General features: G+C 44.4%; 1 protein-coding gene across 2 annotated transcripts in view; it reads right to left on the bottom strand.

Moving 5' to 3' along the window:
• Nucleotides 1-23,701, bottom strand: part of su(f) (cleavage stimulation factor subunit su(f)) — an 84,084-nt gene that overhangs the window by 57,581 nt on the left and 2,802 nt on the right. For both annotated transcript variants that reach the window (XM_075674333.1, XM_075674335.1), the window contains exon 3: nt 17,679-17,774. In XM_075674333.1, coding sequence (XP_075530448.1) covers nt 17,679-17,774 — 96 coding nt within the window. The remainder of the gene's footprint in view (nt 1-17,678; nt 17,775-23,701) is intronic.

Below are 23,701 nucleotides of genomic sequence, written 5' to 3'. Positions count from 1 at the left end.
GTCCGAAGCAAGTTTCCGGCGTGAAATATAGCTGTGCGCGGAGTCTGTTGATGCGGTACGAGCAAAGCAGGGATTTTGAAACATTCTATGCCTATTGCATTGCTTTTCGCATTTTGTGCGTGGTCAGAGTGGCGCTTCAGTCTCATCAAGGGGCTTTTGTTATCCATGGGATCAGTCGGCCTTGAGAGACTGATAAGTGCGACGTCGAGAGGAATAAATAGTTGCAAAGCCGCGAAACCTGCTATTGGTGCTCCTTCCGTACCGTCATCCAGTTGATGCGTTCTCTTCGGGTTTGTTGCTACAGGCAATGCAGTTGCTTTCAATCAGCTTATTTGGGAGCGCTGCTTTATGATGCGGGTGGGAGCACACTCACGTGGTATTTATCATATTTCGTAAAGTTTCCTTGCCAGTCAGAAAAAAATTGTATGCAATTAGAATGTAGCTGAAAACACCGCAGTTAGATGTCATTTGGGGGTGCCTACAAATGCCTCATTGACACTTTGATAATTAGAACAGTACTTCTCGAATTAGATAATTAATTGCAATTGTTTAATTTTCAAGAACGAAAGAATTACTGGCGGCTACTCCACTGTACTGGAAACAGTATGCAGTAGGTTTTCTTTGAGTAACTCAACTGCTCTTTCTTTAAGTCTTGGTGCATGATAGTTGGGGCAACCTGTATAATTCACAATCAGGTCAAGCCAGATTCACTTGAAATCAGAATCAACAGCAGTGATGCGCAGGAGAGCTTATACTTGGACTCAGCAAAAAAATAAAAAGAGATAAAGACTGCAGTTCGCCGAAAAGGCGCAGCGGTATTAATGATGGCGAAGTATATGACAATTACATGAAGGAAGATTACACCACCGAGACGTCAGATTCTTGGTGGTGGGAGGGGACTCTGGCTGTGAAATTGAATTATCTGTTATTATGATGTCTTGTAAATTTTTATATAAGGCCGTCACAATTCTTCGAGGTCATACGAAGTATGTTGAAGTATGGTTCGGAAAGCTGGTCGAGCCCCCGCCATCGCCCCCCCCCCTGCCGGAATAATGAAAACTTTCCGCCTATGCCTCGTATTGTTGAAAAATCCTCCAGTTCTCAAAGTCTCAAGGTCGTTTGAAGCCAGAAGGACAAAGTTGAAACAAATGCACGCACTAACCATCATTCCCATGATGGCTGCACTGCCACGCTTTCAGCTCCCATATGGAGACTAGTGCCAGAGTTTAGCAATTTTTGCAGGAAACTCTACGGCAAGAAACTTCATGCTCCATCTGCAAGCTCTGCACTGCACACAACTATAGAACTTTGCCAAGATGTTCACAGCTCCACGATCTACATGGAGAATGTGTTCATCCATAAAGCTCAAGGGGAAGTAAGCCTTTCAGCGCAGAGTTTTTTGGCTGTACCGTATCCCGACTCTGGCCTTTTTCTCTGATGTTATAAAACGAACATGACTATTTAGTTTCGGTTATGCAGGAGAGAGAAACTGACACGAATAATGGAAAGTTCACGTTTCGTATCGTCCTCACATTTATATTTTCGCTTTGCATATCCTACTTAGTTTCGTTCTGATGTGCACACTTCTGCGATGGCGCCTCAGTGTGAGTGTCAAAAAAGCAAAAAACTTTTATATATGTAAGTCAGTAGGCATGAACACACAAAAGAGTGGTGACCTTGCATTATGGCACAAATATTTGAACACGGAGAATCACCATGGTAGCAGTGCACAAAGACCAGGAGCTGCCACTCTCGACTGGATCATTCCATGCCAAATCAACCCGCCTTTTTTCGACCATCGCAGATATAGCTGAAAAAATTTCCACGTTTGTAGAAGTTCAACACTCTTTCTCCTCGTTTATTTTTCTTCCAAAAATTTTCTAGCATTCTGCCGAAAATTTATTTTTCTTGCCTATCTGGCCTTGAAAGCGCCGATAAACACGCAGCAGGAATAACATTTGAAGGTACTTATATACCTTCTTTCTTTCAAAGGGACATTGTATGACCCAGACATTCAGATGGTGTTTATGCCAAGACAATGAAGTGGTGCAACTGCCAAAATAGCCAGTTTCTCAAACATTTCAACAATTCGAGTGCTTCTGGCAGTGGCAAAAGCAAATGAAATTGCCAAGTTACAATTTATTTCTTGCAATGCAGGGAAATCCAGAAGGCACAAAAATATAGAATTGTAGCCTGCTGGACATAGTAGAGCCAAAAAATATTTGAAGCTTTGGAGGTTCAGCCAGTAGCCTAAAAAAAAACTGAAGTTCTAATATTTTGCAAAAATCTTTGTGTTCAACTTCAAAATAGTAGCTTTGGTGGTCAGTGTAAAAATATATGCAATACATCATTACGTAGCGCAACATGTCTGCTATGCATGTGGCAAGTTACAAAAAGCTTTTTTTTGTTTTTAACGTGACAAGCCATGCCCACGAAAGGGTGCGTTCCGCAACACACTAGCAAAAACCCAGACTGAGAAAACCCGGAGAGGGGAGAAAAATATGCTTCTAGATAGAATAATAAATCATATGACGGAACTACTTCAGAGCTCATCAACTTCATGTTGCTGTGCACATCCGACTGGAGAGCGGAGAGCATACGGGTATGTCAGTGGCATGGCGGGACACAAATTCGGAAACGCACAGTTTCTTCGTTGACGCTGAGAGTTAAAATATAATATTTCAGTAACCTCTGGTTTTTGCAGATGCTATCGTTCTCTTTAGCAATGCCAGCTGGCAATGTCTAGGAGTAAGCCTGAAGGTTGATATGCAGATGACTGATGTAACCTTTCATAGGAAACAAAGAGTTTGGATGCGATAGCAAGCCTCTTGAAATCTGTGAAACAGTATGTTCGTCTAGGTCAAGCATGGAAGCCTGTTGGCCACGTTTTTTATGACATGAAGACCAAACAATGCCTGCAGATTTCTTGGCGTCCCCTTTGAAATGGGGCTGTGACAAACAGTCACCAGCCTGCTTTAGTTAATCTGGTATGGTATGCGTTTTTCATTATAGTATTTCTGTATACATCTTCTAGGTCTTTTTTCTTTTCCTCAAAACTTTTCTATCTGCCTTGTACGGATCCAATGTCTGTAACGGATCCATTCGTATCAATTTCTTCCCTGCTTTCCGAACGAAGCAAGAATCCATTGCGCCATCTGGCGCAGATAACAATACCAGCAAGCCAATACCATAGATTCAGGGGCATAGCAGACCGATCTCATGATGCTGTGCCGATACCAAACTCCAGTGCAATGACGAGCACAGCAACAAAGGTGTCTCTTCACATTGGCACAAATGGAGCAAATGCATGAAAACTCCAAATGCATCAGGAAAGATGGAAAATGTGGAGACAGCCACGAAGGCTTGGCACGCACGCATATTTATCCTGCTGACCTTGACCATAAAATGGCAACTGAAAACTTTTCGATGGGAAACAGGCAAGGCGACGTCCATCAGCACAGTGCACGACTGGCCATTGCAGTGGCAATTGTCTCGCTATCATGCCAGTCATCACCATGAGAGGCAGGCGACTGAAGTCCTGTTGATAAGGAAATGCTTGAAAATAACAGAGGTTTTATGAAAGCATGCCCAGGCCAGTGGTCCCTAGTTTCTAGGTAGGAGTTCTCACTGTAGGTGGACCTCCTTGCACTAGTGACCTAATTCCCTCTTCCTGAACAAAGTCATCTCACTCGCCATTAAGGGTTATAAGGAAGGCGAACAGAACAAGCTGGTGCTCATTCACGTCAAATTTAGTGCTAGAACCAGACAGACGTAGGGAGAAAACTCACAAGTACTCAAGGCATGTTCCCTCCCTTTGTCTTCGCCCAATTGTAACACCTAATTTTCAATGTGGCTTCACCAAGGGTTTCTTGAACAGCAAAATTTTCTAATCAAATCGAATACAAATTAAAGAAAACAACCTTCGAATATGAATATTTCCACTTTTGAAAAGTTCCATGAAGTCTGCCAACATAAGGCTTATATGTTATTTGATACATCTAATTACTTTAACAAGAGAATGCTAGCTCAACTGAGAAGCTTTTAAATGCAAACCAGAGGAAGGGTGGTTTGTGGAGCACCAAGACAATGACATTATCATTAATGAATCAAAGAAACAGCACATCACCAGATGCATTTAGTAGAGAGTGGTGCTCACTGATGGAGCCAAGGGCAGGACTACAGCACCACCCATGGTCTTGAAGGAATCCTAACACGGTGAGATTGGCCAAATTATAGATTGCATCGCCTAAAGTGAAACAGGTAATTTGTGGGCTTGTTAAGGCATGAAAGATGTGCTTATAATGACTGGTATTATGCGTAAGTGATCTCCTCCATGGGTTCACTCTGGAACTGCTTCACATGTGTAACAAACGTGCCTCTCTTGCAGCAGAATCGTCAAGTCTCCACTTGCAACGTCCTTTCTCTCTGTAGACTGCAGGAACTGTTGTTGCTCCTTACAACATACAAACTGGACAAATACTTGACATCTTTGAACAGTACATTCTCATATTGAATAGCAAAGGCTATTCAATTCATATTCGAAACTTTAAATAAGAGCCCGCCCCTAATTTTTACAAATCTGTGCCTCCTGCTCCCCGCCCCCCTCCCCTACCAAAAGTTTTCTTGTGATTTTTGCGTGCCTCCAATGGGCAATTTTATGCATCCCGTGAAGTCCAGTGGGCATTTTTTCCATATTTTTCTGTGACTTTTGTCATTCAGATGCACGTCATAAACTTTTCACATTAAAAAAAAAAAAAGAACGGAACAGAAAGCGTTAACACTTGAAACACTGCAGACGAAAAGAACAAGTCTACAAAGACTTTATACCTGCAACATTAAGGCAAGATACTACTAGTAGTAAATTAAAATGGCAAGCTGGCAGGAAAAAGTGAATTTCAGAGTTCCAGCACAAACCAAGAGCCTCTGCCTAAAATGCCAAGTTTTGCTGCAGCACCATAGCTGGTCTCCTGCTGTACATTTCGTAGAAGTGGAGGCTTCAGTTCATACGTTGTCGTTAGGGTTTACTGTGTTTGTGGGACAGGAGGCCCTCTGGCATAGTGTTTTTCCAAGTCTCGCATCATTTAATAAACAAATGTGTCACTGGGACAATGTTCGAGTGTAGATCACGTGCTGGCAAGCGCCAGCGTAAACTGGCACAAGGAACTTCGGTCAGCCTGAACTTGCCTCTGGCCACTTCTTACAACTGTTCCAGCGAGTTCTTTTTCTCGGTTTTCAATTCTGTTGGCATATGCGCTCCGGTGTGCTAGTGGAACAATGGGCAACGTGACGAGGCTCGAACGCATACGAAATGCAGAAAATGTGAATTACCAGTTGAACCAGCCCAGTAAAATGTTACACTTAATAGCAAAAGACGACATCAAGCAATTATTGGGAGAATGTCACGAGTCCTCAAATATCTTACATTTAAACATTGCAAATTCTCAAAAATTTTCATGAAAGCTTAAAACTGTGCTTGTGCAATTAGAATTGATATAACAACTCCGTGAAATTGAACTTGATAAAATGCTTAACCCAGACATAATCATAGCCCCTCTCCGTGAGCATTGCATGCCGAGTGAATCTAACCTTTCATAGGAAACAAGAGTTTGGATGCGATAGCAAGCCTCTTGAAATCTGTGAAACAGTATGTTCATCTAGGTCAAGCATGGAAGCCTGTTGGGAACGTTTTTTATGACATAAAGACCAAACAATGCCTGCAGATTTATTGGCATCCCTTTTGAACTGGGGCAGTGACAAATAGTCACCAGCCTGCTTGAGTTTATCAGGTATGGTATGCGTTTTTCATTATAGCCTTTTTGTATGCATCTTCTCAGTCTTTTTTCTTTTCCTCAAAACTTTTCTATCTGACTTGTACGGATCCTGCGCCTGTGACGGATCCAATGCCTGTATTGGATCCTATGCCTATAACAGATCCATTCGTATCAATTTCTTCCCTGCTTCCATGCAGAGTGAATACGAAAAAAAAAAAAGCTGTCCAGGGTCCTACGTGCCAAAAATTAATCTGATTGTGAGGCATGCCGTAGTGGGGGTCTTCGGATCAATTTTGACCAACCACCTGGGGTTTTCTTCAACATGCACCTAAATCTATGCACACAAACATTCTTTCATTTCGGCCTCATGTATACACCAAAAACAAGTTATCAACATCGTAATCATTAATGGAAAAAACTATATTTAAGATGTGTTGCATACATACTACGATGCTTCTGACTGAGCCTGTGCCAAAATGTCACCACAGTGTGCTAGAGAAAGGTGTTGGAAGGGATGTCTGGGTGCTTGCTTGTGGACATCAGTATATGGCTGTGCTGCAGGCTGAATTGTTTTGAATCGTGCAAACTTTCTCAACTGTATGAGAGCTGCTTAAGCACACTGCAAGTAAATTAGTTAACTGTGTTTCTCTAGCTAAAGTATTTCATAGATTTAGGGCACACTAGGGTGCACATCTACAGATGCTCTTAACTCACTGAAAAAATCAAATTCCGAGTCTGTTCTGCCCCTGTACATCTCTAATGATGCTGAAGATGTAAAAAATTAGAAAAAGTTTTCAACAGACACAAGACCTTTACAATATTAACATGGCCAAAGCTTTCAGATTCTGTCCAATAAAAGCACTCCTCCCCCGATCATACGGATTTTTCACAAATTATGGTTCCACACTAGGAGTTTTAAAGCACCATCCAGGGAGCATTTCACATTAAAAAAATTTTAAAAACATATCAGCAGCTGAGACAGACGCATGTGAAGTGTTGCAAGGTTATGGTGCGAGGAGGTAGGCTGCCCTCCCACACAGCACAGGGCTTGGTTCCGTTCGACTCAACCAGCACCCGCAAGTGACCTTTCTTGTTGATGCGATTAGCATTCTCGGCCCACGTCAGCAACTTTGCGTCCGTCTGTCCAGCCTCTCCACACTGTGACCCAAATTCCCAGTAACCCAAGTTGTCTATTAGCCTGGACCAATAGGTATGTGTCGACCGCCGTCTTGCTGAACAGACAAGATGAACCACTGGGTGTATGCCCAAATATACAATCTGCTGCTGGCTGGCCCAACAGATGAGTTGGGTGCCCGAGTAAGTGCCCAAATGGATAAGTTACGCTGCATAGTGGCATGAAAGTAATTAAAATATCTATCCAATAATGAAGCTGCCATCCCCAAATTACACATCACCACATGAATGCTAATCATGTTAACGTTGATAATCATCTTCAAAGAATACGTCCTGCCCTTTTCTTTTTTTTTCTTTCTGGATGCTCTGCATGCTTTGTGTTACACATAAATTCCAGAATTGTTCGCATTGCTGCTGGCTATCAATACACTGCAGGCATGAAAGCATGCAGGTGAGAGAAACGGTCTCTCTGCTGGCAGGGGGAGTGGTTCTTCCGCGAAAAGGGCTTGTGGCATTTCAACTTTCAACTGTTCTTGCTTGCATAGATTGGTGCTATAAACCACAGACACGATTGTCACTGCCTGTCTACACACTTTGTTTGCTTGCATTGACAAACCTTGCAAAGGGCCCTTTAAAGGCACACTAACAAGGAACATTAAATAATTTTGTACCGATATTCTTTCAAAACTCTTAAAACATTTCCTAATTGTGCTTAGCTGCTCATCTACTAGATAATAATGGAGGCCCGACATTCATTTTTGGATTTAGCACAGAAGCCACAGGGCCACTATGTCAGCGCGGCATCACAAAGTTCAATTCATTTTCTATTTAGGCCAATCTGGCACAGTAAGCGTTCTGAAAACTTGCAAAGTTCTGGCTTGGGTTCCTCTTGAATACAATGTAGCCCTTGCTCACTGATAAACAATTAACTACGCCGGAAGAGACATTGTCAAAATCCATGACATCACAGCAAGCTGGTACAGAAAACTTCCAAGGCAGCCCATTATTTCAAGTCCCCCCCCCCCCCCATCTTCATAAACCATGCATCCCATGCACTAAGTCAAAGCTTTTTTTTTTTGTAGTGTTGAAAGGAAATTTACCAATACAGTAACCTATTCCTTTTGATGTTTCTTTAATATACACTACTGGAAGCTGTTTACACATTATTGAATGACCGCGTTTAACAAGCCAGCAGAGAAGCCGAGAGATATGCAAAGTGGAGGTCTCCACGTTAATTTTGACTTTTTTTTTCCTCATGCACCCACCAATGTTTAGTACACTAGCTTTTTTTAATTTGTCATTTGGCTTTGATTAATTAAACCCTCAACCACACTCTCGGCAGCATATCACAGGCACTGAGCAAATTCTGGCCAGGTAGTTTTTCTCTTCGTTAAACATTCGAGGCCCTGCCTAAAGGAATTGCTCCCAGCAGTCACTAGAATCAGATTTCTTTTAAATGCAAAAAATTTCCTTCAAGTTAGCTCAGTGGTTGATTAACCCTTTCTAGTCCAATAATTCCTGTGGGAATCCCCCTTTTTTTTTCCCAGAAAATATCAGATGCAGGCAAAAACAAAACTATTTTACGAAATGAGAGTTGGCAATGATAACCACATAAGTCTTAAAATGTGGCTCTCCGTGAAATTTCATAAAATGTCAAAGCATCGCATCATGCCGAAGTCAAGCCTCTACACTTCAATTTTTTTGGAGACTGCTGCCTAACTGCACACATCCTGCCCTGGGTGGCACAAAAGTGGTCTCCAAACAATCTGTGGTCTTATTTCGTGCCATCATGTTTGCAAATTGGGAAGTCTGAAGAGCCAAATGCTGCTTACAACATATTTTAAGAAGTTCATGAGAAAAGCTTTCCAATTCATCGCCAACGAATGCCAGTGGGAAAATTTTTATTCTGCCTTGACTGTTGTCATAAAACTACACACAATATAACATGTCAACTTTATTCTAAAAATTTGAACTAGTAAGGGTTAAAAGGAACGCTAATGAGAGGAATATCAAGTCACACTCTAGCACTAAATTACACCTTTCGAACAACTGCCTTGCAGTAGAAAAAGTCTTGCTGAGCGACAAAAAAAAAAAAGTGATGAAAAGATGGGCTAGAAATTTTAGCTAGACCCAAACAAGTGAAAATAGTTCATTTTTACATGCTTTGTAGGATGCGCCTTATACATACACACAAATTATTGCAGAGCTTATGATGTACTTTGATCCTTTTCTCACACTGTCCAAGTGATATTTCAACAAAAGCTGCTCAGTAACATTTTTATCTCCACATATGGTCCTTGCCATTGACATAAACAGAGCTAAGGCGTAGTTGCTGGTCCTATTTTATTATGTAACATTTATTATATATTATTATATATTTAGTTTATGTTCCAGGAATGCGAAAAGGTAGCCAGCCTTCTCATAAATCTGCGATGCAACCCTTGTGTTGGCACTACTTCACAAGACTTACCTGAGATTACCTCAAGGAGTCATTGCCAGATGACACAGCTGATACCACTATTGTTATTCCATGCAGTTTAGCAAGACCTTAGTGAACACAACCTAACATACCCGATAGCAATCTGCCGCTAATCATTAAAGAGAAGTAAACCCGTGCACTTGCTGCTGCACAAATCTCAACACTCAGTTCAAAAGGTTGGGCATGGATGACATGGAGACAAGATGAATGAAAAGTGCCACCTAAACACTAATCTTCTCAACACTTGTCTTTGTCTGCTCTTGCGTTTACCTTTCGTCAAAAAATTGCACTGCTGTAGGTTAAACCAATCCTTTGCTGCGCCCAACTGAAGGTTGAAGGAACCTGCACGCGGCTCGAAGTTCACATGGGCAAATACAGTTCCCAGCAAACCCATCCCGGCAGGGCACGTGCAAATATTTTGCTTCATTCCTGTTGTGTCCATGTCACAAAGCACAACCTTTCACACCACGAATTCTTACTTTCACCTTTCAAGCTTCCTGCCAAACCCTGGAACAAAGGTTTCATCAGCCGTCACGCAGAAACTAGAAGCGTTTGAACAGTGACCACACAGTCAGGTGACTGGCGGGGACGCTCCGCAAACCCACAATCTGTACAAACCACCACCACCAACCACTCCAGCGTCGGTTTGGACATCCCGTCCACCCAAGGTACACCCCAGAAGTAACACAGACACAAGGAATTTAAAACGCTTAGGAACCCATTTAGGCAAGGAAGGCAACAACTCATTTATTGAGCTACAGCAACACGATCATGCCCTTTTCGATGCAGCTCGCAGAATCTCATTTAAGAACAAACGAAGCCCCGTTGCTTGTCATGCAGAGTGCTTTACCAAAAAAAGAAAAAAAAAAAGGTGTCTCCCATGAGCTTTTTATTTCATTTCTTTTTTTTCTTTTTTTCTTTTTTTTTACTTGAAGAAAGAAAAGAGACAGGACACCATGTGTTGTGTGTAGTGTCACGCAACCTGCGTCCATGGGATGTGCTTGTGAAATGTGGTTGGTCGTGTGCTAGTGATTATGTGCACACCACATCATTTCTCCTTTCATCCAAACCTCTCTCTCTCTCTTACAAACACACGCACACACACACCAAATTCATAAGCCATGCAGCTGAGTGAGAACGTCAGCAACGATGCGAATGTCCATATAGTCATGCTTATATCTATCAGCTGTTAAGGTCCTTCCTTGAGAACTAGTTGGCATTCTGAGTAAACATAAAATGCAAGCCAGATGCACATTCTGAATGTGACATTATCTGTAAAATTAAGGTGGAATACAAAAAAAGAATCGGGGGGCCTTTCTAATGTAGTTTGTCCAGGTGCCAGAGGGGGCAACTGTGAAGTTAACCCAAGAAAATGTCAAAAATGCTTACTGTCAGGGCAAGTACACCCCCGGTATGATCCCGAACAGCTTCGATTCAATTAAAACACTACCTTCGTGAACCTCCTAAGTCAAATGGTATCTTCGCAGATGGTTCTAGGCATGGCATAAGACAGCTGCATGGCTTACAAAATTTCACCCGAACCAATCCAGGCAAATCACTAGCGCAACAGTTCAGTTGAAGCCACTGAACGTTAATCTAACCATACACACTCTGATCTCCATCATGTCAATCTTACGCAGCAAGCACAGTAGATTAAAGAAACCTGACAAGATCGACCCCTAGCTCCACTTGTAAGCACAGACAAGAATGTATGACATAATGTCACACATCTCAACCGCATAAGTGTAGCGACCTTTACTCACATAAAGGAGCCTTTTAATCAAGGCACATGACTGATAACAGGACAATTCTACAACTAAATCTAATAATGGTAGATTATCCACAGCATTCAGAAGTATATTGTCACTTAAGCACTGCTTTGCTAGCTTTACACAGGTAGGCAAAGTTCTCAACTTCGAAGTCATCGAATGTTAAGAAGTAAAATCCAGTTTGTTCGACACACCTTTGGACAAGCTGGCAATACGAAGTCCACAAGAATTGGAAGAGCACAGCTTATGCTGCGTGAAACTGCCATGATGGAGCAGGGTCACAGCGGCAACGGCATCTCAAACCTCGGTTTGGGACTTTCAACGAGGAGACCGACGGTAGTCAGTCTCCCTCATTTATTCGTCAAGTCGCAGCACATCCTTGGACGTGAATTGACTTGCTCCATTTCCATAAATGTGAACCACTTCTACTCATTCACTCCAGTGCACGCATCCCATTTCGTGCCTGGCAACCCATCGCACATCAATCACACACTCGCACACAAACATTTTACAACCAGGCACACAAGAATACTCGAAGTTAACTCGTCACACAGCTAACGTTTCACTCAATCTATAGACCTTTGCACTGAGGCTTCCATGGGCGCCACCATATTTGGACTACTGGCGCCACCTAGCGTCTGCTTGGGGGCGACGCCATACTGGACTGTTGTTGCTCAGCCTCAGCCGGCTCAGCGCTGCTGTTCTTATGAACAAACAGATCTAAAAACGTTAGTTGCTATCTACATCTGTGTTGCTCCGTATCTTCGGCCTTCACAGAGTCCTCTTGCCACTTTCGTGCTATTCTCACCAGTGTCGAGAGGCCTCGGCTACACATCGAGACGGAAACTTTCCCGTTGGCAGCGGCCGTACGACTACACGCGACTGTAGGATGGCGCCGGGAAGCGTCAGCTCAGCGCTGCAGCTGCTTTCACCTATGTCTTAAGTCTCCTCAGCGTCGTTTTGGACCTTTAGTGCAAGTATCACCAGTGTTAAGCGGTGTCGCTTTACGCATTAAGGCGAATACTTTCCTGTTTTGAGCGCCCGTGGCTGCATCAGTCCGTGCGATTGCGGAATGGCGTCGACGTCAGCCACTGTCGGCTTGCCGCCTTGAGCAAACAAGGCCAAAACTTGACCTTGTTGGCTCATATTTGCATATTTATTGCCCATCTAAACATTAGGGGCTGACGATGGAGACACACACAGCGCATCTTGCCTTCCTCGCGTAGCCGAGCTGAAGCATCGGCTCTGGATTCTCTGATGTCCGCTTCCCGTCGAGATAATGAATCGAGCAGACGCGCGACGACTCCGTAGGGACAAATCCCTTATTAAGCGGGAGATACACGGTCCGATCCGGCGGCCGACGCGCTAGAACGGCAGCCGCAATCGAGATGTTTTGCCGTGCCGAAGCGCCGGATCGGAAGTCCGGCGTGTCCGACAACCGCACCGTCGTTTGGCCGCAGCCAATGACAGCGTGGCTGGCATGTGACGTTCTCTGACGGTCCCTCCACGGAGGCGGCGCTGGCTGGCCAGTTTCTCGCAGTCTTGTTTTTTTTTTTCCTTGCCTGCTGCAGTTTGTTTCCTACACGAAATAGCTACCAATTTAGTAAAATTATCTCGAACGTGTGCCTATTATGCGCATAGTACACTAGCACCCAGCTACTGGCGAGATCGGGAGCCGCGACGCGAGGGCATATCGCGGGCAGACAGCACACACCGACCGTCTGGGCGAGGCTTCTCGCTTCGCTTGCACGTTTGCCCTTCGCAACGACGGCGTCGAGTAAACCAATTGTATTTAATTACGGGTGACCTAAGTGTACAGTGTTAATTGTTTTGGCAAAAATAAGCGCTCTTTGACGAGCTCGCGTTGGATCGCAGCGTCCGCCTAGCTAGGCCTGCCGGCCCTATCACTTGCTGTTGGCGGAGACGTCAGTGGACAACGCTCCGTCGTGAAGTGTTCCGTCAGTCGCAGGGGCATAACTTTATTGGCAGTGTTCGCGTAAAGCGAAGCAGTGTTGTGCAGAGTTGTTTATATTGCGTTTCTCGACGTGGTATAAAGTGAAGCTGGGGGGCTGTATCTGGGCGGAGCTTGCGCGCTGCTTGATCTTTCGGATGCACGCACCGTGCGCCCGGAATCGTCCTATGCCGCATGCCGGAGCATGCCGCGCCGCACGTCGGATCGGACGCCGAATCGTACCGTGTGTCTCCTGCATTACGATTTACAGCGCTAATCCAGCGATGCTTCAGTACCGCGTCGGCAGGAAATCGATACAACAGGTACACGTTGCAGCCGCAGTCCTCTTGCAGAACATTGTGCGTGCTGCACGGCACTTTTCTTGCTGCATTGCGTTTCTTCTGGTTGTTCGAACAACCGTACACAGTGCAGTGTTGCCCGGACGTTCGCATAGCCTGCGCGGATAAGCTTAATATCACGAAAACGTCGTGCAGTCAATGCGGGAACTGCGCGCGTGACAGTCCAGCAAGAGAGGGCAACTATGAGACGCTAGCTACTCTCGCTACCGGGGGCCTGATATCCGTTTCCGACTCTCTGGTTCGAGGCTTCCGGTGCAAAGGTCTATAGCTGGTAAGCAGACGACCTCATTACATAACGGTTTCTCATCAATCATTCCGTGCAATTGTCTGCTCTAGCAGCATGTCTGCCAATACTTAAGGTGATGCAATAGGCCAACTGCCCTCGCCATATGCTGCAAAGAGTCAGGCTCTCCCTAAACATATGTCACCCTCAATTACAATCCTTGGAACAGAAAAAATTAATTGTGTGCCACCACACACAAATAACGACAATCTTTTGAAGGAGCTCAATGCAACTTTCAGCAGAACCCAAAGCTTAAAAAATACAGTTTCCTATGAGTAGCCATCACTACCTTGACTGCTGTTCCCTAATCAAGCGTCGTGCACAGCTTTCCTGCGATGCTCTCTTGCATTGGCATGAAGCCACCCGCAAACGTGGAACTTGCGCGCCACTATCATTCCCACTTCGGGATAAAATTTTTTTTATTACCTGATGCTCTCGCTTATGGTAGATCCAACATTTCCCAAACTGCTCAACTGCTAATAAGTGACAATAAGGCAAAATTAATATACAAACAGAAGAAAGACTATCAGTGCAATGTGCCAATTAGCAAATAACCACTGCCTAACTATCATGAAAGCTCCCTCTTAACACAGTGTGCATCAAGCCATCACACAAAAGAGTGCGCAGCACAAATTTACAGATGCTAATTCACACTTACGACACATCAGAGACATTGTTAAAAAAAAGGAAAAGCGACATTCCATAGTGCAGTATGCAATGCAGGCGACCAATGTGGAGAACCTTAATTTTATTGGTGAACTGATTAATTGTGCAATCACTATCTTACAGCAATGCTCAGGTACGAGACTGCATAGTGGATGGCTCTAGATTAAACTCAACCACCTGAGGTTCTTCAACATGCTACTAAATTTAACCACACAAGCTCAACCATCAGAACCATCATAGTGGGTGTCAAAAAAATTATGCTTTAACCAAATCATATGCACAGCATTTGTGTTCAAAGAAAGTTTCCTTTTGTTTCCTGAACTCTGAACTTTGTTTTCTGAATCTCTGAACTTCCAGCATATCCAATCGAACCTGGGGCTATGCCAAAAGGCTTGCATCCAACTTCGAACAACACAGGCAACAACTTACAGTCGCATGAAAGCAACAGTATTATGCCGTCTTTATTAACCGTCGTAACGCAGCACCTTTCTTTACGCACATGCAGGCACGCACACACACATACACATTCAAACCAATGCTGTAGGAACAATCCTACCCAATTCAGCAGGCATCCACATAACATGCAGCTACAACTATGCCCTGTTAGGTGTTTTTCCCTCAACAAGTACTCAAAAGAGGTTCTGGATGAATTGCAGCTCTAAATTAACAGCAACTTCCCATATAGATCAATGGGATGCAAGATCCTAAAGATGCACAGGTCTGCCAGCGACAAATCACACACAATGCACTGCTACAGAATTTGATATTCTGGTAAAATCTTTGTGCCCTAGAAATGCCAGGCAAGACAGCAGAATGGCCTTGCGTAATCTTCCATCATAAAGCACAGACTGCCACCATTTCTGTGCCAGGTTTGGTGTGCCCTAGGCACATCTCTAATGTGCAATCGATACACATCAACGAGCACTTGCACATCTCAGTCAAAAGCACCGTAGTGCTTGCAATCAGAGCAGACTCCCAGCTGGTGACTATTAAAGCAATTCATTTTTATTCATCAAAGTTTATGGGAAAAGGACCATAGGAAATGTTACAAGCAGCTTGGTAGCAGTCTGTGGCCACAGCCATCCTTGCCACTCAGATCTGAAGCATCAGGAAGAATGACACAGGAGTTCGACCATGCGGCCCAGAAACAACTGTTGTGTGCGCTGCGGCCATTCAGCAACAAGCACTCCAAAAGAATCATCCAGTGACTTATAAATTCAGCCCTAACAGTACCCGTCTCACCAACTTCCTGCAGTTCAGTGAAAACTACAGCTCGCATCAGCCAACTAGAAAAGAGGACAGTGGAGCCCTTTCTCAGGTTCTCTCTTCCGAACCAGAATGAGGGCTGGCTCCACTACCCACCTCTGAGACGGTATTCCCGAGCGATCACTTTATGAGATGCGATCACTTTTGTGAGATTTCATGCGCCTTGGCACTGGACGTGTCCAAGCATGACCGACAGTGCTCGTGGAGCTCTGCGGAGATAGTGAGCTTTGCACAGTACCAGAAACGCTGCCCGTCATGTACAGACGCATCCGGTGCCAAGTCACAGGAAATCATGCAAAAGCAGATGGATCTTTTAAAGTTATCCCTTGAGAATACAGCCCCTGATTACCCTTTGCACGATGCCAACTGAATGGAAGTGTCACAGAAGAACTAGTAGAGCACAAACTCTCTACCTCCCATTACTCGGGCACACAATCATTCTCACTGCTGATTGGCAGACACAAGCCTTAGCCTTCGCTGCACTGCGTGCAAGTTGGCGAGCCGGAGCATTAGCAGAACCTCTTTTCAGACTCTCTGGCCCAGAAGAGCATGCGTGGACCTCATTTTTCCTTTACTTTCTCACCACTGTTGTGCGCAGTGTGTAGGCAGCATGTGTGTTGTCTGAGGTGTGTGCGTGATGGACACCGTGCAGGAGACAAGTGAGACGCCACTCAGTAATTGAGACCACAGCGAGTGAACCGGAGACAAAAAAAAAAAAAAACTCGCACTCTTTGGGGGAGCTCACAGTTTACGAGAGACACACTTACGAAGACAGACCCCCAGTCCCAACCCGAAAGAGCCAAACGAAAAAAATAAATTTATTTGTCTTCGATGAAGACTGCGTGAGGTTTCTCTAACCGACCAACGGGCACTCCAACGGCATTTTGTTACACTCCACTTATTCCAAGGCAACAACACAGAGACAGGCAACAGTTTTAACGCCGCTTACAAACAGGGTGCGTCGACTTGCGACATTTCTGCTGTGCGCAGGGCTCAACACTGCCAGTGGCAAGTCTGTGCAGACTCTGAACAGTCATCACTGATCGGCAAGATTACGTGCTGAAGATATGGGTACCAAGACCACATAACAGTATCCAGAGAAGCCAAGCACACTGCCAGTGGCGCTGTCAAAATGGTTAATGCTCGGCACGCCCACATTTGGACCCCCTTGCCACTTCGTTCTGCCACGGCTCCTTTTGCTAGCCCTGCTTCTGCAGCCCAATTGTTCTTTGGTTTGAAAATATATGTACCATTACAAGAGTAAAATAAAGTAAAGCTCAGGCTGGCAACCGTCCCCCAAAGGGGCAGTTCTCAGCCCCATATCATCTGTAATCTGTTGAAGAAAATGCAATAGTCACTATCTACAACCCAACAGAAAACATTAAAGAAATTGAATTCCAATTCCTGCGTTGGGGCAGCACCACCAGCGCATAACTTTTTTTGTTCCTATTAGGACAGTATGTACTGTGATCTCCAATATGCAAATCCCCAAGAACATAACCTTATCAACATGACATAATGACAGCACCATTATGCATGTGACATTCGGTGATCATGTGACAGGTCCACAGCTACCACCCTCACCGAAAGCCCCATCCGTCACTGCTCCTACGTCACGACCGTCACCAGCCGCTGTCTTAAGGCGGCCCAGGAAGCATCATCAACCTTGCACACTGTTGAGTCTTACAACTTCGGCAGTGCAATTACTTTAAAACTGGTGGCAGCGCGGTTGAATATTACAGCAGTGCACAATGAACTGGGTTCATGTAAACAATCCCAACTGCTCACAGCAAGTAAGGTCGCAAGCGTCGGCACGTCCACATCTCTTGGGGAAAGCGGAAAGAGCAGAAAAACATGATTGTTACAACAAAGGGCTGTGTTGACGAAGCAGGCTTGGCGTGATGTGGGGACGCAAAGGCCAACTTAAACAAAAGGAGAGAGAGAGAGAGAAAAAAAAGGAAAGTTGAAGGTAGAAGTGAGAAATGTGGCAGATACAAAACCTCGTGTTCAATGTAAATCTTCCAGTAGCGGCCGGCATTCGGGAACTGCGTCACTATCTTCTCGTAGAGCGGCCGAGCCTCCTCGACTTTCTTGTTCTGTGCAGTCCATGGTCCAGAGGCGGCACACACACATGGAGCGATGGAAAGAACAAACAAGAACACAGTTGTTAGGAAAATGCAAGAAATTTCACAATGTACCTTTCTCTGTTCCAACCTGTTTCGTTCCCACACGAATGTGGGGCACCCTAAAGAGAACATGAATATCTTGAAAAATAATGCTACCTTCACAGTTTGACCCTTTATGGACGAGCGCTGTTTACAGGTGGCATGGCAGAAAAGTTTTTTCGCGTCTGGTTTCGGTTTTGAGTAGAGAGTTTCTGGCTAAATGTCTGCAGCCAACAGTGAATGACAGGCAGCAAGCTTCATTTGCTGTATTAGAGCAGGAACGGAGGAAAGGGAACTGGCATGCACGATTCTCTTTCAGAGGAGGAAGACCAATGCGACCGCACCCCCCCCCCCCACTCCCTACTGCATTGTCACACAGCTTATGCAGGGGAAATGCGAGAAACAGCTCTGTTTCACAGCCGATGAGAACTGCCTGCAAAAGTTGCACACAAAGCCATAGGTGGCTTGAAGTGAAACTGGCTTCCAGTGTTCTGCCTGGCGTTTCCCACAGGCAGCAAAGCTACTGCTGAAAAGGTTCCCCTAAAACAATATTTTTTTTTCTTTTTACTAAATGTACTTATTCTCAGTGTGTTCTGCACATTTCAACGAAAAAAAAAAAAGTTTCTTCACGAATCTTTAAGCTCTACTCACACAACGGAGCAAATAGCAATGTGAGCTTGCAGATTGTGTGTCACATTATCGTATGTCACCCATTCCCCCCAACGATCCCTCAGTCCACACGAAGCGCGAAACGGCGGAAAGCCAAATCACCGTTTGGATTTTCAGCCCAGCCGCATTTGCTCCATTGTCGTTGCCCATGCGAGGGCTGATCCATCCACACCATCATCCTCTGTAATGTGAATGCTAGCTGCAAAGTGATCAGATTCCCGCCACATGTTAGTGACCGATTCGTCCGCAATCACATCCGTCGTGCAAACCCAGCTTTATGTATCATCCGCAAATAATTCTGCATTACAGGGACACTTATGCGAGTTTCAACAATGGATGTAGCAGACAAAATGTATAGGTCGCTGCCACACAGCGCTGTGCCATGTTCCAGAGGCTTTATAACACGTTTTTCTTATTTGCAGTCTTTTTTGCCCTCTGTCAAAGTCTGACTCGGGAAGGGAAGCGTAGCAGGGGGCGGCAGAAAGTTAGGTGGGCGGATGAGATTAAGAAGTTTGCAGGGACGGCATGGACACAATTAGTACATGACCGGGGTTGTTGGAGAAGTATGGGAGAGGCCTTTGCCCTGCAGTGGGCGTAACCAGGCTGCTGCTGCTGATGATGATGATGAAAGTCTGACTCGATGCCAAGACTTCGTTATCAGTATCAACTGCTCACTCCAAAGAGTGATAAATGAACAGAATTGAAGGAAAAGAATCCTGACATGATAACGCCCCAAAACACAGCAGAGACAGGACCAAAAAAAGTGCGTTCATCGGCATACATGGTCGGTAGGTACCCTTGCACTTATACTGACGTCAATGACAACTGCAATCATGCTCCATTACATTTTTACAAGAAGCATACTTAAAGCCAACAGCTTTAAGTATGCTTCTTGTAAAAATGTAATGGAGCATGATTGCAGTTGTCATTGACGTCAGTATAAGTGCAAGGGTACCTACCGACCATGTATGCCGATGAAGGCACTTTTTGTGCCGATGAAGCACACCTGTAGCATGATGATTTAAAAATGAAGGAACCAATAAATTATAGCGCCAGCCATCTCAAGGAGCTCTCAGAAAAATCTACGGAGGACACATAATTGGAACTCTAGATGGTGCCATGCCACTATGCCAGAAAGTGAATACACCAATGCAAAGTGGCCTTACTGACTCCATGATGAAAGGAAAATGTTTTTTTATGTGCTCGTGTTCAAGGCAACACCGACAACAATGCCACTGCGGGTGTTTGCTAGGGAACACTATAGGAGGGGGGGGAGGCACTAGTGATGCAAAACTATCGATAGTACCATGAATATTATCGACAGTTGAACCAATAGCAAACCATCAAAAGTGCAAAACTATAAACAGTACCACTGATTGCGCACTCTAGATAATTCACTATTGATAATGTAAGACCACTCGTGCCGCATGTAAATACTGTAACATGAACTTCACAACGATTCCCTGCTTCTAACATTGGTGGTCAGTTATAGCAGCAAAATTTTGCTAGTACCACTAGTCACGTATCCCACAACTATCAATAGCATCGTTAAAAGCAATCTATCTTAGTATTATCAAAAGTAGCACAGTGTCAACAGATTTTTGTTGTGCCATTGGTAGTTTTATAGCAAACCATAATACTATCAATAGCAACACTATCGATAGTCAATTTACCATCAGTTTTGCATCACTAGGGACACTTATTGTAGAACCATTTTATCTTCAGCTCCCTGCCTTCTGATTTCAAGCACTAAAGGTGTTCGACATGATACAAACACAATCTGCCTCTTACCATAGTACCCCTTCAGTCCGAAGGTTATTCTACTGCCAACGTGCCGTGTAGAAGCAGTGGTGCAGTAAAGCTTGTATAAAATCAGTCTGTTTGAAACACTGTAACCAAAAGCCTAAAGGACTACATAGCATGTCAATGTAGTGCATGCAGCCTGAATTCTGAATCTGCACATGTCATACCAATGCCGCCCTCCTGCGTGTGCTCAGGAGAAGTCATCTAAGTTGGTTTACATGCGCAGTTAACTACATTTAAATGCATGTTTTGCTCCTTGTAACAACCTCTGCTTTGTGAAAATAACCAAGGAGGTGCCCTCGTGTGTTAAAGGAGGATGAAGAACCACTTGCCTATGTGCGAGCAGCACCTTTGGCTTCACAAGTAGTCGGGCTCAAGTGTTTCCACGCCTACCTACAGCTCTGGTGACGCTGGCACACCAGGCCAGTTTAGCATGACCAAGCCAAGCTGAAGCTATCTATCGCTCCAGTACCGTGTAGTGTAGTAAATAACAAGACTTAACTCGTTCACAAATGACAGTAAGTACACATCACTGGGAGTGTGGAGGGAGAACAGGCCTTCTCCAACATGCATTTATATAAATAATAATGTGCTTATATGGGCCTAAAAACCTCTGAAATGCTGGTACAGGGTTCAAACTTGGGCAAGCACTTAAGCATAAATCTGTTTTCTGTGTCCCTTTCAACTCGGAAGGATTAGCAAGATTCCAAACCATGGTACAAAGGAAAAAGAATAAACTATATTTCATTTAGCTGCGCAGACACATCTGTGGATACCAGAAAGAAAATAATTATGGTTTCGGACTTGAACAAGAGTGTTAGCTTCAGTTGGAAAATATGCCTATCTAAAAGCTTTGTAAGTTTGCATTTTCAATTCTACAATGCTAACGGCTGCAGACTGCATCCCTGTGAACTTGAGTACACCACAAATCCTGTTTCTTCAATTATTTAAGCCCTTATATAATGTCCATAGTTGTAGCAAGAACTTGCAGTCTGTGCTGTCGCCAGCATTGTGCAAGATCAAACAAGCAAACGAAGCCAAAAGGTATAAATGCCATGATGCAGTCATTCATGTCACTGTGGTACAATTCTGCGGTAGATTAAATGTTCTTGACTACTCGCCATTAGCTTCTCACACAGCTGTCGAACTGTTGCTGTTTCATATGCTGCTTAACGGCCACTCAGGGCCATGGCAATTTCACCGCTATATGCGATTACATACATAGCCAGCAATCAAGGCACATTCACACTGGGGCATCCGGCACCTTGAGCAGCACAGAATCGCCGAAATGGCCATCACTGCTGCCAGAATCCCTCACCGTGGACCAATCAGAACACGAGTCAGAAGTCTTGTAGAGTAGGCCAGATCCATCACCACCGCTGAAAAATGGCGAATGCCTTTTCTGCTCTTGATGCATAGTCAAAAATATACTTTCCAGGAGGCCCAGAATTACTGCTTCTTACCGGGGCTTACCCCGACTTACGCAAAGAAGATGCATGGGAACTCAACGCAACCACAGAAAGCATGGGGTATACGGGAACATCGAGGATACCTCGTGCATGTGTTTATTTTAGCGCATACTCGCAGATGACACTGGTAGTAAAGTATTGCCCACTCTTGTTTTTTTCCCTGTGGTATATCTTGAGAGCTCTGACAGCAGGGCGGGGTGGGCAAGCAACATAATACGATGCGACATTTCTGTGGCAGAAGAGTTTCGGTCGTTGTAGACGCCAAATGCCCCAATGTGAACTAAGCATTATTTTGCATTCATGCAAAAAACAGTGTGCCACAAGAAAGAAACACAAGAATGTGCCATGTAATTCGATGTAAGATTCAAGTTTCAGACATTTACATCACAAAAAAGCTATGTGTTCATTACATGGAAGGCATCACAGATCTGAACCAATTTACCACCTGGCAACAGGAACGACACATTTTTGCGAGAAGCAGCCACAGCGCACCGCTTGCCCTCGCAACCAAAGCATAGCACGTCGCATGCTCGAAACACAAAGGTGCACAAATAATGCATGATTGGACGTAACGTTATATCAACAAATTGCAGCTGTAGTATGCAAGGCAGTTATTCCATAGAAAGCATCACAGATTAAGAACTGCTGTGCAAAATGCGTCGCGTGGAAATTGTATGACTTGCACTACTTGCACAGGATCCGCAGCATTGCCGACTCCGTATGAAGATGAAGCATAATCCCGCAACCCTCGCGGTAAATGAGGTTAGTTACGACTGCAGCTCCAGGCACGCAATGTTACTGTCCTGCAGTTTGGTCTAGGAGCAGTCAGATACATTTTCTGACAAAAACTTTAATAAGAGTAACTCGAGAGAGTTGCTAGATCCACAAGAATGGCACACACACACACTTCACGTATTTGAAGCACTTTGCAAGTCTTGGTCGTGTAACACGTTGCTACCGCTGGTTACATGGCTCCAAGGCACTTCATACAACAGACCTTTTGCATGAATCCTTGCCTGCCACCTGCTCAGATCTTAGCTGCAACCAACAGTTATTGCTGCCAGACGTACTTCTGGAACCCCCTGCTTTCAACATTGAAAAATGCAAGCAGAACATCTATGGTAGAGTAGCAAGGTTGTTCTCATTCCAAAGCAACACAGGCTATAAGAGATGACACAGTGGAAGCTTTTCTCAAATTCTGACTTTTCTAATGTGCACCTAATGCTAAGCACACAGGTGTTCCTGCAGACTGCAACTATCGAAGTGTGCCCGCTGTGGCCGGGAATCGCACCTGCGACCTTTTGCTGCGCAGCACAGCGTCATAGCCGCAGCGCTGGATACGTTACCAACTGTTGCACAAGGTAAAAGTGCCTCATTTATTTCTCTATGTTAAACTCTGAAAGGGCTAATGAAGTACACTAGGGCAATTATTTCGTAACCGATGGAAGCTTTACATTGTCAACAACATACGAACAACACCTACCCAACACATAAGCCTTCTCGAAGACGAAACCAACACCGTTTCTAGAAAATCTATGACAGTAAATTATTTAGGATGCTCTCAGGCTTGCCAGTATTTCTTGTAGGTTTTCGAGGCCCTTCACATAAAGCTTAAAAAAATGGAATGAAAATTCCAGTCTGTACACTTTAGGCCAAACCTACATCTAAGTACAAACGCCTTTTTTTTTAAACAGCTGTACTCACAACGACACTACCGCAGCTCCAACTCTGTTTTCAGCAGCCATTTGCCATTAAGCCAACTTAATAGGTGATGTCACACTCGGTGCTACTATGAGGTAGTCTAGATAACCCGTGTACAGAACTAAAAGTGTGTTCATTCTTTCCTTAAGCATTAGCGCTTATGCAACTAAGGAGAGAGCCAACAGATTACTGATCGGAAAGTCAGACCGCATTTTC

Source organism: Dermacentor variabilis, chromosome 11, assembly GCF_050947875.1.
Source record: "Dermacentor variabilis isolate Ectoservices chromosome 11, ASM5094787v1, whole genome shotgun sequence".
Taxonomy (NCBI): domain Eukaryota; kingdom Metazoa; phylum Arthropoda; class Arachnida; order Ixodida; family Ixodidae; genus Dermacentor; species Dermacentor variabilis.
Note: the sequence above shows the minus strand (reverse complement) of the source record. Positions and strands in the feature narration are given on the sequence as shown.